This window comes from Podarcis bocagei (genome assembly GCF_964188305.1).
Source record: "Podarcis bocagei genome assembly, chromosome: 4".
Taxonomy (NCBI): Eukaryota; Metazoa; Chordata; class Lepidosauria; order Squamata; family Lacertidae; genus Podarcis; species Podarcis bocagei.
In genome coordinates, this window is record NC_138128.1 from 85,648,568 (window position 1) to 85,664,156 (window position 15,589).

General features: G+C 43.8%; 1 protein-coding gene across 6 annotated transcripts in view; it reads left to right on the plus strand.

Moving 5' to 3' along the window:
- Window positions 1-15,589, plus strand: part of LOC308585505 (uncharacterized protein) — a 43,371-nt gene that overhangs the window by 13,680 nt on the left and 14,102 nt on the right. For 2 of the 6 annotated variants that reach the window (XR_014007447.1, XR_014007448.1), the window contains one exon: window positions 908-1,826. The exons of 1 other annotated variant lie outside the window; for it this stretch is intronic. Coding sequence is in view for 2 of the 5 variants with exons in the window: in XM_081191192.1 (XP_081047318.1) it covers window positions 1,994-2,136 (143 nt within the window). In the remaining 3 variants the exon portion in view is untranslated. Of the gene's footprint in view, window positions 1-907; window positions 1,827-1,993; window positions 2,137-15,589 lie in introns of those variants that run through there. 3 more of the 6 variants (XM_081191192.1, XM_081191193.1, XR_014007445.1) reach the window with 2 other exon arrangements.

Here is a 15,589-nt window from a genome sequence, read left to right on the forward strand (position 1 = left end):
TGATACACTTTTCATACTTCTCTCATTTTATCGGGGGGGGGGGGGGAATCAAATGAACTGCCATATTGGGACATGGAAGAAGAATGCTACCTCTTCTCCCTTCCCTCTGAAGCAGGGATGGTGAATCAGGTATTGTTGGACTCCAATTCCCGTTAGGACCCGTCAATTTGGCCAATGGCTAGGGATGATGGGAGTTGTAGTCCTGCAACCTCTGAAGGGTTGTAAGTTCCACATCCCTGGTGTTCACTACTACTACTACTACTACTACTACTACTACTACTACTATTTATACCCCACCCTTCTGGCTGGGTTTCTCCAGCCACTCTGGGCAACTCCCAACAGAATATCAACAATAATAACAATAAAAGCGATAAAACATCAAACATTAAAAACTTCCCTAAACAGGGCTGCCTTCGGACATCTTCTAAAAGTCAGATAGTTGTTTATTTCTTGGACATCTGGTGGGAGGGTGTTCCACAGGGTGGTTGCCACTACCGAGAAGGCCCTCTGCCTGTTACTGAATATTTATGTCCCCCCACCCAAGAGTGCGGCTCTGGAGGTCTCCACTTTACAGTGATCCTCCTCTGTTTAGGGAAGCTTTTAATGTTTAATAGATTATTGTATTTTAATATTTTGTTGGAAGCCGCCCAGAGTGGCTGGGGAAACCCAGCCAGATGGGCAGGGTATAAATTATTATTATTATTATTATTATTATTATTATTATTATTATTACTACTACTACTACTACTACTACTATTACTATTACTATTACTATTACTTACATGTTGCATCCAGAGGGCCAGGACTCTTAGAAATAAGAACCTGGAATCCAGGACTCTTATGTTTACTAGATGAGCAGGTTTATTTTAGAGTTCTGTAACGTAAAACCTAGTGTTCCTTTCCCCAGAGTTCCTCTTACCACTGTCTGCTTACTGGAAGTCTGTGGTGGACTGCTTTGTGCTAAGCCCAGAAAAACCGGAACCCTGTTCTGGATCATGGAATGGACCTACAAGAAACATGTCAACACCTGAAGAAGCCATGTCAGCAAAAAAACCCTCCCAGATTCGAACATAGGCAGGCATTTGATGAATCAGGCAAACACGTGAATTCACCTTGAGCTGCACTTCACAAGCCAGGGAGAAGGAAAACCCAGGGAATGTGGCTCTCAGGCAGACTTTACACTCAACTCTTCTCATTTCTATAAATGAAGCACTGAAATACACTTCGACTTTTGTCAAGTCGGGAGACTTACAGAGTAGCCTGGCACATTAAAGATAATGCTAGAGACCAGCTTTCAAACGACAGAAAATAGCTCCAAAGACCAAAGAAGCGGTGAGTGCATGGAAAGCATCCACGATGATTTCCCACAAGGCGTTTGTGTTTCAATAACAATATTAAAGGATTTGGAAGCAAGTTGGGAAACAACTACTTTTGTTATGAAGCCATCAATTATGAGTCATACGCTTCATGGAAAGAAAAACAGCCAGATATTCAAAGACGAGCAATGTTTTCAAGTAAATACAGAGGCACCAAAAAAGAGAAGAGGAGGAAACCAGGCAGGATTGCTGCAGGATTTTAAGATTGTTGTGTGTTTGTTTGGTTTTTTTAAAAAAAGAAGAAGGCTGGAACGGCTTCCTTTTCAGGCCTAGTGGAGGTAAAACGGTCTGTTTCTGACCCATATGCTGTAGTTTGGCGAAAGAAGCAATACAGGGAGATCCCAGAACTTCTTGGTTCTATTCCTGATGAATTATGTGGTGTGCTGTATCGTTCCTCAACACATTTCTTCACAGTCACAGTTTGCCTTCTGCGAAACACACACATACACACACACACACAGTGCAGTGCCTTGATCTCACCTTCTTTTGTATTGATTAAAATTCAGCCTCAGACACCACAAAAGCAAAAGAAATCTCTTAATCAGTGTGGGTTTGCAATATTGTGATTCAGCTGTTATGTGCCTGGCTTAAATTTTCTATTTACTTTTGGCCTATAGATGTGACCACCCAGCGGCCAACTGCCTCTAGCCCAGTAAAAAGCAGCTCTGCTGTCAATGATCTTCTTCCAAATTTTGCTCTTAGAAACTCAGAGGTTCCGTGGAAGCTGACCAGAGCTTGCTCAATGAAAAATTCAGCAACGGTAAGCAAGCTTCTCTGAAAAAGGCCTTGGCCCCCACTGCTGGACTTCCTTTGCAATGTGCAGCCATGAAGGTGTGTTGGATGAACACACATTCAGTTGAGTTGAGGCAATGCTCATGTCTAGGTTGCCCGGCCTGCGCCTTGCATAAAACACCATAACAAAGCCCACTGCAAAGCCAGATCTACGACAACAAATCAACCAAAAGGCTCAGTTGCAAAGATGATAGAAGCAAGACGAAGGCCAAATCTATGTTTGACGAGGAATGTGAGGAACATGGGGCAGCTGCAGAGATGGGTATCCTGTAAGGGACCAAGGGCTCACCAAGAGCATTTGATGGATGGATGGATGGATGGATGGATGGATGGATGGATGGATTGACTGAAATATTTTACATTTGATTTTACAAGTACATACCGTATTTTTCGCCCCATAGGACGCACCGGCCCATAGGACGCACCTAGGTGTTTTTTTGGGGGGGGAATAAAGAAAAAAAATATTTTCCCCCCAGGTGCGGGGCTGGGGCGGGGAAGCCCGAGCTTCCCCCGACCCCAGCCCCCAGAACAGGCTGCTATCTGCAAGCCGTGGGAGAGCCACGCAACTTCGCGCGGTTCTCCCACAGCTAGCGGAGGGCTGCGTGAAGCCCAAAGCTTGGGGCGTGCTGAGCTCAGCGCGCCCCAAGCTTCTCGGTGCAGGCAAGCTCTCCGCTAGCTGTGGGAGAGCTGTGTCTCCCACGGCTAGTGGATAACTTCCTGAAGCCTGGAGAGCGAGAGGGGTCAGTGCGTCCTATAGGGCGAAAATACGGTAATTACAACAATACAACCATTCACATCCACATTTACAGATTCCTCAGAATCTCTGGACTTCCCACCTCCTCTCCATGGGTCCTATTATTAAACCTTTTCTACTGCATCTTTTCCAATAATCTTTCTTTTATATAACATCATTGTCTCCATAGTACTTGCTAGATTACAAGTGTTATTGCAATCCTGCTAATGTTTCCATCTGTTTACAGTGGTCTCCAAGATAAATTATAATTTTCCTTTATTCTTTATTAAAGTTTGGTCTTCTCGGTTCCTGAGCTTTCCGGTCAGTTTTGCCAGTTCAGCATAGTCCTACAGTTTAATTTGTCATTCTTCTCTGGTAGGGACTTCATCTTCTTTCCATCTCTGGGCTAGTTACATTCAAGCAGCTGTTGTCCTACAGCAGTAAATGTTTAAATCAACTATTGTAACTGTAGGTCAGAGAGCTGGAAAACCTTGTCCAAGCCTAAGCAATTCTAACAGGGTTTCCTAGGCTTAAACCTTCCATGATCAGTGCTTGTTCTCAGCCTCTAGAAAAAGAGACTCAACGGTTTTCCTGATTGAGGACCAAATCACATGGACCGGTTTCCCCCCCTTAAATCATAAGTTTAAGTTTAAGTTTTTTCTTATATCATAAGTTAATAACATCCGTGTGGCTTTCGTCATATACATCAAAAGTCTTTTCTGCTCCCTTGAAATATCAGCACCTATAATTCCTAATAAAAAAGCCTCTTGGTTTTTTTTGTTTTTTTTACAAATGTTAATTTAAGCATTTTCCCCATCTTATTACATATAATTTCCCAGAATGTTTTTATTACCTTACAAGAACACCACATATGGTAAAAGGTGCCTTCTTTTTTTAGATATACTTCCCACAGATATTTGTACCTGTCTTATACATTTTTGCTAACTTGCTGGGAGTCAATCATCAAGAGCATATTTAATGCAGGCTTCCAGCATAAAATGAGGGAAAGGTGTAGAACTCAAGGCTACCGTGTGGGCAGGAAGAACTTCTGTCTCTGCAAGACAGCTGCTGTGTGTGAATGAGCCCAGTAGTTGGCAGTGTGGGGAGAGAAACTGGAGATGGAACATTGCAATAAATGTGAGGGGTTTGGGAGGTGGGACTTGGTTAGCAGCCTCTGAGACTGATGGGTTAAGAAATCAACCTGGGGGATTTTGGTTTTGGTTACCATTGAACTTGGGCAAAGAGCCAGACATTTGGTTGGAAGCACTAGTGCCAACTCTAGGGGGCCCTGGGAGCCTGGGTACCCACAAAAAAATTGTTGTGGGTGCTCGGCACCCACACCACGGGGCCTCCAATGTGACTTCCAGGGCTCCCAGGCACCTCTGCAGCATGTGCGACGTAACGTGACGTCATGTCGTGTTACGTCATGGTGCCCCTGGTTGGAAGGGAAACCTCCCAAGGAAGATCCATGATGAAGAGCCATGGTTGTCCCTGAAGCAAGGGCACACTAACCCCTTACCAATAAGAAATACTGTATTTTTCCGTCTATAAGACATCCCCACGTATAAGACACCCCCTATTTTTGGGGACTCCAATTTAAGAAAATGGGGGGAGATACTATCTGTGTATAAGATGAGCCCAGATTTTATACACAGAAAAGTATGGTAGATTTTAGTGGTTTTCACAGAATTGTGTCCATTCACATTCTCAGCCTATTTTGCTGTGCACCTCCCATCTCCTCCCTGATATTACAGTGAAGATACTGTCAGGAGCTCGTCCTACTCTCGAGTAGGACCCTGGCATGTTCCCTCCCTCCTGGTCGATCGTTTGGGAGCTTCAAAAGCTTTCTTCTGCCCGAACATCACAGCGACTGATGCCAACAGACATCGGCACACTTAGGGATCTGCAGAGTCTTCGCAGTTTGCGTAACAGACCTCAGCCACTCAGCATTTTGGCTAATCTACTTTATTTACATATAAACACACACGGAGCACTGCAACATGGCTCCCTCTCTCTGTAGCATCAGACAGCAAAGAGAAAGAACAAAGGACAATAGTCCCACTTCATTGAACACAGTAACACAAACATCCTGTCTCCATCACTTCCCACTCTGTGGAGTCAAAACATACACCATCATGTGATAGACAACAATCCCATGACTGCAGTCATGGAGCAGGAATTCTAACAGATACAATGACATGGAGGGGAAGCATGGGCATGGAAAGTTGAAGGTTGGTGCAGAGCAGGGCTGCAGAATAGAAAATAGAAGTGGCTTCAGAAATGGTGTTGGGGAGGTGAGCGTAGTTTATATAATAGAAGAGGTGATTGATGAACAGAGCAAGAAGGAGTGCAGCCCCTGATGATGATGACGATGATGATAGTTAACTTTATACAGAAACAAACCCTCCACATTAAAAAGTGTGAAACCAACACAAGGTTAAAAATAAAACAGCAAGCTACAGCTTCTTTTCCACTACCCAAACAGAGATGTGCAAGCCTTTAGGTGGAACTTGATGTACTGATATAGAAACACTTGCTTTAAAAGAAGAAGGGGAAAGGCAACCCTGTGGCAATTATCTCCTCTTGCTGCAAAGTGGGGCTGTGGAAACACATGATGTAATGTCAACACAACACATTGTGTTTCACCCCCGCAACGGCCATTGGCCACTTCTGGAAGTGGGGGAATACACAGTTGCATTTTCCCACACCTATATGCTACAGGGGAATGGTTGTTTATCCAATTTGCATCCTAACAAGTAGCTCTAGAGAATTCAAGTGTTGCCCTAACAACCAGAGGTGTAGCAAGGTCAGGTGGTACCAGCTGTGAATTTTTTCCCTCACGTCTCCACATTGCAGTTTTTGGGAACGTTGACCAGAGTTGTTGAGGTTTTTTGAGCTTTTTTTAGGGCACCCCAAAGTTGTTGATATGCCTGCAGATCGCGCAAATCCGACCGACAATCACATAAAACCGTGCCAGAAGGTGCCAGCGCCAACCGCCAATCGTGAAAATCCGACCGACTGCCGATCACATAAAACCACCCACTGGGGATGTGAGCGCCACCTGCTGGGGGGCGAATGCCACCTGTCAGGGTGTACCAAGCTGATCGCCAGGCATATTTGCACGACCAGAGGGTGGATTTTTACGATGGCGATCGCGCCAATCACGAAAATGTGCCCGCAGGGGGTGCAAGCACCGCCACGCCTATCCGCCTGGGTGGATTTTGTCACACACACACCCAGGCATGACGTAGGTTAACGGAGACTTAAGTTCATTTCCTTTACTATATTTCAAGGTGGACCCCAAGGACATTTTACAGGTACACTCAGAAACGTAATTATAAAAATGCACAACTTTCTCCCTCACCCTAAACAGGTAGCATTACAACAAGCAATAGTTAAGGATGAGATGAATGGTGAATTGCAGCATGTTTCCGTCTCATAGGCACTCCAATGTTGGTCCATTCTGTCTTGTTCCATTCTACTCTATCCATTTTCTGCAGACTTTGCATGTAAAATATGCACAATTCAATGCTTTTCAATGCATTTTTGTGTATCTTTTACATATGACACGTATTTTTGTCCTCCGTTTCTGTGCACTGCAAAATCCAGAGAAGTGTGTAATCAGACTGGGAGTGGCATTCCAATTCCACAAGTGAATTTGTGAATATTGGACTGGGCAGATAGATCTCTCATCTCCCCCCACCCCAATCCCTTAGCAATCGTTCAGTCTAGCTCTAAATTCAGTCTACTCTGTGCTTCTTGCACCTCACCAGCTTCCTCCTAGACCTCGAGGGGAAAGTGTCTACAGTAGAAGAGAGCTCATACGGAAAATGACCGAAATCATTCATGTGTATAGCTGCTGGAAATGTACAAGCAAGTTTGGAATAATGGTGAGCCTGTAAAGGGTTCAATAAAAAAAGATTTTGCTAGATATCTTCACATAAAATTATTCCCTGAGATAGGAATAAAGAAAGATATATATACAACCCATAAAGACATCTGTATTAGTTCTCAGTACCTACACATCTACAAACCTTGTCTGTTTGTCTGCCTTCACCTCCCAAGCTACTTTATCTGACTCAACTATGGACTCAGCTACATTGGCAAAGAAAAAGTACTTTATATGTGTTGTTTATGCGTTCTAACACTGTGACACCAGATGGCGCTGTGGAGTTCCAGTTTTGCCAACCCGATTTCTCATACAAAGTTTGTAATGTGTTTAACTGAAGCGCCTCTTTGATGTGTCTAGCAGTGCTTCTACAAAAATGTTGCCGGTACTCACCATGAAGTTGTTATAGTAAGTGCCACACCTTTAACCAGTGCTTTTCTTCTATAAAAAAAATGCCGGTTCTGCGTACCCTTGAGTACCCCCAGAGCACTGGCCATAGGTAGCCAAGGCAGAGCCAAATGTATAGGATGACCTCAGTGAGGTCTCAGGGAACTTGGTCATCAAGACAAAATGCAGGGCTGTCACATCATTCACTGGTCAGAGTCAAATCCAAAGGGAACTGGATGCAAAAAAAGGCAACCGATAAGCTGGCTGGAGGTGGATATAAGAAAACATTGAGACACAAAGGCCTGAGCTAGTATGCCCAAGCAACAATCTAGCCCAGGGTTCAACAAACGTTTTCAGCAGGGGGCCGGTCTACTGTCCCTCAGACCTTGTGGAGAGCCAGACTATATTTTTTGGGGGGGTGTGAACGAATTCCTACACCCCACAAATAACCCAGAGATGCATTTTAAATAAAAGGACACATTCTACTCGTGTAGAAACATACTGATTCCCGGACTGTCCACGGGCCGGATTTAGAAGGCGATTGGGCCAGATCCGTCCCCTGGGCCTTGGTTTGCCTGCTGATGAGCTACCCCATATTCAGAGATATGTATGGATTGGCCATTTCAGGAGGCTATCTAGGATATTTGAGCAGGAGGTGGATAGCCTCAAGTGGTTCACCACAAGGGACACAGTCATGCTGATGGGTCTGGGGATGCTGCTTCAAGGCACGGCAGATCCTAGCAGTCACAGGATACTGGCAGTGGTGGGTTTCTACCACACAGAGGTATTTCCATCAATTAAGTGTTTGAGAGGTTATGGCTTCAGAATATGCAGGTAGCCGCACCATTTCATATTTAGAAAGAAGCAGGCATGTCCTGAGCTAGCAACACAGACGCAATAAACCAGCCCCATGCTTATTTGCACTTTAACAGTTGTGACAGAAAGAACTGGAGTAAGTCTTTGCGGCTATTAACTCTGAAGGCTGCTTTCATTTAGAGGCTGCGTTTATTACCCCCAAAGCCCTTAACCAAATGAATTCTTCCCATTATGACAATATAGCAATAAGCCATTTCTGAGCCTGCCATCCCTCTCGAGCTCTTTTCTCTGTCCTTGTTCCATTTAAAATAAAAATGAGAACAAATCTTCAGCAGCACTTAAAACATTTTTCAGCGAAATGACAGGATCATTAGAAAAGTGTCGGGAATCAACACCTTTCGGAGCCTTCCTTTGGTTAACGGTGCCTCGAAAAGTCAAAAAGCAAGAAGAGTGTCTGGCTTAGGAGCTGACCCATTTGTTTTGCCAGTAATTCATTTCATAGTAAACTAGCCCTATTCACTAGTCCATGAACATCACATACATTTACACTCCCATTTTGTGCTGCAGTACATCAATCTGACACCTCCTCTCAGGGGGAAAAGGTCTATGTGCTCTCCAAATGGCTTTTCAAATGAAAAATATGTGCAATAGCCTTTCATCTTAGGACACTTGGGTTCAAAGCCTTGATTAGGTCACCAGCGAAAATGAGTTTCAGGGGTCTCATCCTACCACACCTTCATGAGGAAAAGGAACACCTCAGCAGGGACACTGCTGGAACAAAAGAAAGGGGGGGAGCATGGTAAGGATGCTTGAGTAAGGATGTGCCATAGCCCCTTGAGAAATTCCAGGCTATGACTCTCTCTTGTAAGGAGAGGGAACCAGTGGTCCAAGGGGATAATCTGAAATTCCCAGAAATCCTGATGTGAAATTTCGCAGAAGACGTTTTCCCCCTGAGAAAATTTCTGAGGTTTCTCCTCACGCCTTTATTAAAAAGAAAGCAATTTTGCAGGTTTTTAACCAAATATTCGGAACCATTATTTGTAGTACCACCGAGAGAGAGAGAGAGACTCAGAATGATGCTAGGGCTGTGGAATCAAAATTTTGGCCAGGCTCGAATGGCACCCTGTTCTGCTACTTGTAATAGCAACAGCCTCCCCCCACAAAACCTTAGGAAAAAAAGAAATAAGTTGTGCTACAGGGATATAAATATAAAAACAACAACAATGACGACAACGATGATGGAATACGACGTCCCTATTTTCATCGGATAAATGTTGGAGGGTATGTGATTTATCTGCAGCTAGTTTATATTATACAACAGGCAATAATGGGTTGAATCTTTGAAATCCTCCCCTTGAAGAAAAGACTGCCTACACATACAATACTAGCATTTCAGGACAAATGCTAGCTTAGAACTTTCTAGACTGAACCAATGCTCCATCAAATCCAGTACCCTGTTTCCAACCAGGCTGAAAATGTTTTCCCAACAATAAGCACCAATCCCCTAGTTAAACCTAAGATGACCTTTTCTGTTCTCCGCCTGCATCCTTTTCAACTTGCAGCTCCCTGACCCTGGAATGCCCTTGTACCTGATATCGAACACACTTCCTCTGTTACTACGTTCAAGAGCCTCCTTAAGACACTGGTTCACCGTGGCTGTTCCAGACTTGGGTTTCCTTTCTGTTTCCTACAACCCAATTTTGTACTCAATCCCACCACATGGTCAGAATAAGGGCCAGTCTTACAATTAGGCAGAGTGAGGCAGTTGCCTCGGGCAGCTGATTCTGAATGTCCCAAAAGGCAGTGCATTGTTGTTTATTATTATTCTGTCTTTACTTCCAGGGAAAGGTGCTTGGGGGTTTTTCTACCTCAGTACCGAAATAACTTGGCCAGCCTTGGGGACTATGCACCTTGATTGGGGGAGCAAGCTGTGCCTAGCCATTATAATAATTATAATTATTTCTAATTACCCACCCTGCAGTCTAAGGTTCCAGGGTTGGCTGCAACAATTAAAAAACACCCTTAAATGCTATTCAACGCAACATTAAAATTACTGAAATTAGATGTGTCCTTATAAATATACATCTTGTGTCAAAAAAGTGCCTTCTTTAGCTTCTGAGGGCAGAGGACTAACGTCCCCTATATATATAAAACGTCCCATATATATATATATATATATATATATATATATATATAGTTTTACAATTTAGAATATTCATTTAAGCAACCTTAAAATATCAATGACTCCCCTTCCTCTCTTTACATGGTTCATTTTGCATAACATAAATCCCTGCGTATTTTATATAAACTAAACCATTCAGTATTCCATTATTACTTCCATCAAAACTTATTTACACTGTTGAATTTATCTTAATGCTGCCAAAGTTTTCAAGTGTATTCAATTTCCCCCTATATATTCAATAAACATTTTCCAATCTTCTTTAAATGAATCTTCTTCTCGTATTCTGTAAGTTAGATCCACAAGCTGTGCATATTCCATCTGTTTAAGTTGCCATTCTTCTTTGGTTGGGACCTCACTCATTTTCCATTTTGGGGCTAACAAAACACGGGTCACCATAGTGGCATACATAAATAACCTTTTTTTTGACACCTGGGAATTTCCATCTGAATTATCCCCAACAAAAAGGACTCTGTTTTTTTTTTTTTTTGTTCTGTTTTGTTTCTTTTTGGAAAGGTGCTTTAAAACATTTTTTTCAGTTCATTATAAACTATTTCCCAATATTCTTTTACTCTTTTACAGGTCCACCACATATGAAAGAATGTACCCGCGACCTCAGTGTATCTCCAGCACTTATCTGATTCAGTCTTATACATCTTAGCAACCTCCACCAATCTTAGTACCCTCAGGCAGCAAAATGCCTTGGGCTGGTCCTGATTAGAATCACATGAGAGAGCAGGGGGCACAGTGGTTTGCCCCACCCTCTCTGTCACAACCTCTGTCAGGATGCTTCCTACTGAGGGTGTTTGCCCTCCAATGTGCAGAGGGCATCAGAGCTGAGTTCAAGGATGCAACAAAGAAGATGGGCCCAGCCAGCACATTGCCACTCTTCCTAGTGCAGTTTGAATTGCAATGGGTAATCAATGCCTGAACAGGGCTCCTGGTACCCTTGTAGCCTCATATCTGCCTCATATACTCATGCTATAATGGCATCTGCACAGTAATGCACTTGTGTGAAAGTTGGACTGTGGGAGGGTCTGTGTGAAATTGCCCTCAAAAAACACACTATTTGGATCAGCTGCAAGCATAAAGACCTCTTGCCGAAATGTCACTTATTTGATATTGCCCAAGACATGAATAGCTGTTTCACACATTCGCTGATATCTAATTAATTTGATACAGCAATGGCACTTAATTGATAAGTAGAATACTCATCGCCAGTTTGCTGAGCTACCACTAGCAAATGCATTGATTTGAATGTGTAATGTGCAATTAATTACACAAAGAGCTAGATGCACCTCTTAAGATAATTAGACTTCAATAGATGCTTTATTTACAGGCCATGGATACTTAACATGCAACAACTGCTTTATTAAATATAAATGGTCCACTTTGTTCAAGATCCTCACTGAGGTCCTTAGTTGTGCTGCAGTTTATATCTTTTTATTTATTTATCTATTAAATTTGAATACTGCCCTTCATCCAAAGATCACAGGGCAGTTCACAGCACATATCAGAAGAACTCCCCCTTTTTGGTGAACCTTTCAAGGCTGGGGGAATGCCATGTGACCTGAAACAACAACAGCTCCAATGCAGGACCCACAAAAGCTTTTGCTAATACAGTGGTACCTCGGGTTAAGAACTTAATTCGTTCCGGAGGTCCGTTCTTAACCTGAAACTGTTCTTAACCTGAGGTACCACTTTAGCTAATGGGGCCTCCCACTGCTGCCGTGCCACCGCAGTGCGATTTCTGTTCTCATCCTGAAGTAAAGTTCTTAACCCAATGTACTGCTTCCAGGTTAGCGGAGTCTGTAACCTGAAGCGTTTGTAACCCGAGGTACCACTGTATAGCCTTGTATCACCTTTGTTCCTTTTATCTTGCTCTGCTCAAGGAATCAAACCATTTCTCCTAACTGCAACCGTAGCAGGTCAAATTCATCCCTTGCAACCATTCCCACTTTCCTGATTCTTCCTCATCTCAGGAGGAGGGACCAGTGCCAGATTTATGTATAGGCTAAGTAGGCTGATGCCTAGGGCCTCTAAATCTAGGGGGCCTCGCCAGCCCACCCTCTCCCCAGTGCTGCAGTCTCCCCTCTCCCAAAATTGCAAACCCAAGACTTCATGTGATGGGAGGACAACTCGGGCCTCTAAATCTAGGGGGCCTCGCCAGCCTGCCCGTTCCCCAGCAGGCAACAGGTCTGGGAAGAGCGAGGCATACAACGGGCACCACCAGTGAAAAGGCCCTGCTCCATGTAGCTTCTGCCCTGTCATTTGAGAGGGTGCCCATTTGCCCTCCTTCTTGACATGGAATGCTCTCTATTGGAGTCTCCAGGTCCAGTACAAAGACCATAAGAAGGGAGAGCAGGGACCTTGAAGTTCCCAACAGCTGTTAATCAAGCAAGCAATCACACAGGTCACCTTTGTCACAGTCAGGACGCCTATGTCCTGGTCAGGCCTGTGCCCAATCTTGTTTTTGTACAGTCTTGTTTGTTCTCAGTAACCAAACTTATATTATCAACACATACAAGCAGAAAAGTTGTTTTCCTTCATTTGCAAGGAATCGTACAAAACAAAGTGGCACCAATAAAGAAAAGTTTCAGGGTGGCAACAGAAGGCAAACTAAAAATGCTTTTGCAGTTCATCAGAACTATCCAGCAATATTAAGTTATAGGAAAATTGGTGCGATTAACAGTAATCCTTCTAGTTGGTTAATTGGTTCGGCAACTTCCATGCACATGATGTGTGATGCTAATTATTTCCCCAAAGAGTTAAATGATAACTAATCAGAGGCAGCTACAGTTGCAAATGGCAACAAAATATCTGTGAAAGGAAGAGGAGCAGGTTTGCTCAAGTGTGTTGAAGGTAGAAATACTGTTTGCAATGAAGTGAGAGCAGTAGTTTACTTGCTCGAATTAACAAATAAGAAAGTTTTGAGAATTTAAATTCTAGATTAAAATCGATTACTTAATTGATATGGGGATTGTAACAAAAACACTGGGGGGGGGCTAATTTGAATAGTAGAGTGCCTGTTATCTGGTGGGCAATCTCATCCTTTATTTCCACACTGTGGCTGCAGACCAAATGACCTGTCAGGAGAGTTATGTGTTTCAGGTGAGGATCAGATGCCTTGTCAATCCCAGCAGGTGTATAAGAGGACGACCGCCTTTGCCCTGGCCAGGCGAAGCAGTGGCAGGGAAACAGACACTACTCAGGTTACATCAAGATTGGCCTGTGGTGTGCAGCCATCAAATCCCTGGCTCAACTGGTCTTGCAGGCCCAAATCTCCACCAGCTCACTTTTGTGGGGTGGGGTTCTCCCCCCACTGAAAAATGCATTTTCCTGGATGTGATTGGATGCAGTAAATGACAAAGTCAAAATCTTTCTGTTTCCCTTCTTATATTTCATATGCAAGAAACAGTCAGCTCGACGCACTACACATTACATATTGTAAAGCAGTAATCATTCTAATAGGTGGCTGCTGAGGTTGATTACTAGCCGAGAATAAATGGACTAGGAAAAAGCTAAAAGCAAGGCAGGATACTCAGAATATATCAGATTTAATCAGGCAAATGTATCCCTCCAGGCTACTTTTGCCTGACCTAAGCTTTCCGTTGGGAAACGGGAGTTCAAAATACTATTTCTGCAATGTAATTTCAGGTGCAATGAAGTCACATTAGGAAAGAAGCATGGAAGCTATTTCTCATGCTGGGATTTGCATGGCCAGTAAAGTTAACACCTTGCAACCTGACTGCCTTGAATAAGATTTCCAAACATCCAATGGCTTTTAGTTCCGTAGCTGCTGAATGGACCCCCCCCCCAAGCCGAGTCAAATTGAGCTGCAACTCTGAACAGGCATGAGAATGAGCAGGTTGAAAAATTGTATCCCCCCCCCCCCCAATGTTCGTTCAAAACTGCAGTGATTCTGTTAGGGTAACTCCATGTGTTCCCAGCTGAATATGGCACAGTATGAACCAAGGTGGGCTGCAATCATCTCTGGGGAAGACGGTTATGCAGGACTATTAGACTGGTTATTCCAATGGCCCTTTATAGTTTGGTAGTTTCACTTGTGGCAGCCCCAATTTTGTGGTCCCATCCCCAGGTAAATTGTTGGCTCTGTGGTGCTTTGAGTGGGGTAATATTTCTGAATTGCCATTTTTAAAAAGTGTGAGTGTGAGCACACACACTGCAACTACAGTGGTTAAACTGCAAGTATCCAATTCATTTCTTGCCTTTCTTGGAATCTTGTTAAATCTGGTGGGGAGGGGAAGACCCCAGCATATCTCTCTTCTAGTTGCATATGCAGGTCACATAACGCATGCTTGAGCGCTAAAGCACTGCATAGTGCACAACCCACCATTTGATAGGACATTATGAGGTCAGTTGTTTCAGAATGAATAAATATGCATTCTGCAGCAGGCATACATAATGTGTGGGGTGTCATCCTTACTAGAAATGTAACGAGGCAGCAATTTCCATCCCATCCTGTTTTTGTCACATTCAGCGCTGTTTCTCTTCTACTACAATTCAGCTTCTGCTAAAATGTATACAGTCATACCTTGGGATGAATACGCTTCAAGTTAAGCATTTTTCGGGTTGCGCTCCACGGCGACCCGGAAGTAATGAAGCGCAACCCGGAAGTAATGTATACGCAGACACTCAAAATGATGTCACGCGCATGCGTGGGAGCGGTGAAACACGACCCACACACACGTAGTCGCGTGTTGCATTCACTTCAGGATGCGAACGCGGCTCCGGAACGGATCACGTTCGCATCCAGAGGTACCACTGTACTATTTGTCTTGCTACCAGCTTACATAATTACCATATTTTTCGCTCTATAGGACGCAGTTTTCCCCCTCCAAAAATTGAGGGGAAATGTGTCCGCGTCCTATGGAGCGAATGCAGGCTCCTTGGCTTCGGTGATAGCAACGGTGAGCCTCCAAAGCGCAGAGGGAGTGCTCCCTCCGAGCCCCGGAGGCTTCCCGTTGCTTTCGCTGAAGCCTGGAGAGTGAGAGGCTTCAGTGCGCACCGACCCCTCTCGCTGTCCAGGCTTCAGGGATAGCCGCGCACAGCCCCTCCGGCAGGGAGAGGCTGCACGCGGCTTTGGCTTCTTTAGCCTGCACAGCCTCTCCCTTGAGGTTGCACAGCCTGCACGCTGCTCTTTGGGGCGGGGGGGGATAAGGTTTTGTTTTTTAAAATGATATTTATTAGAGGTTTAAAAATTACAGAAAAAGAAAAAAAAGAAAACAACAAAAAATTTAACAGGACATACATTACAATACATAAAAAGAAAAACATAGAAAAACAATACAACAATACAGCAAAAAGAAACAATAACACTAAAACACACATCCAATATTCCATATCTTTACCTTTCATTTATTTGTTTCATCGACCTCCTCGCACCTCCCTTTTTT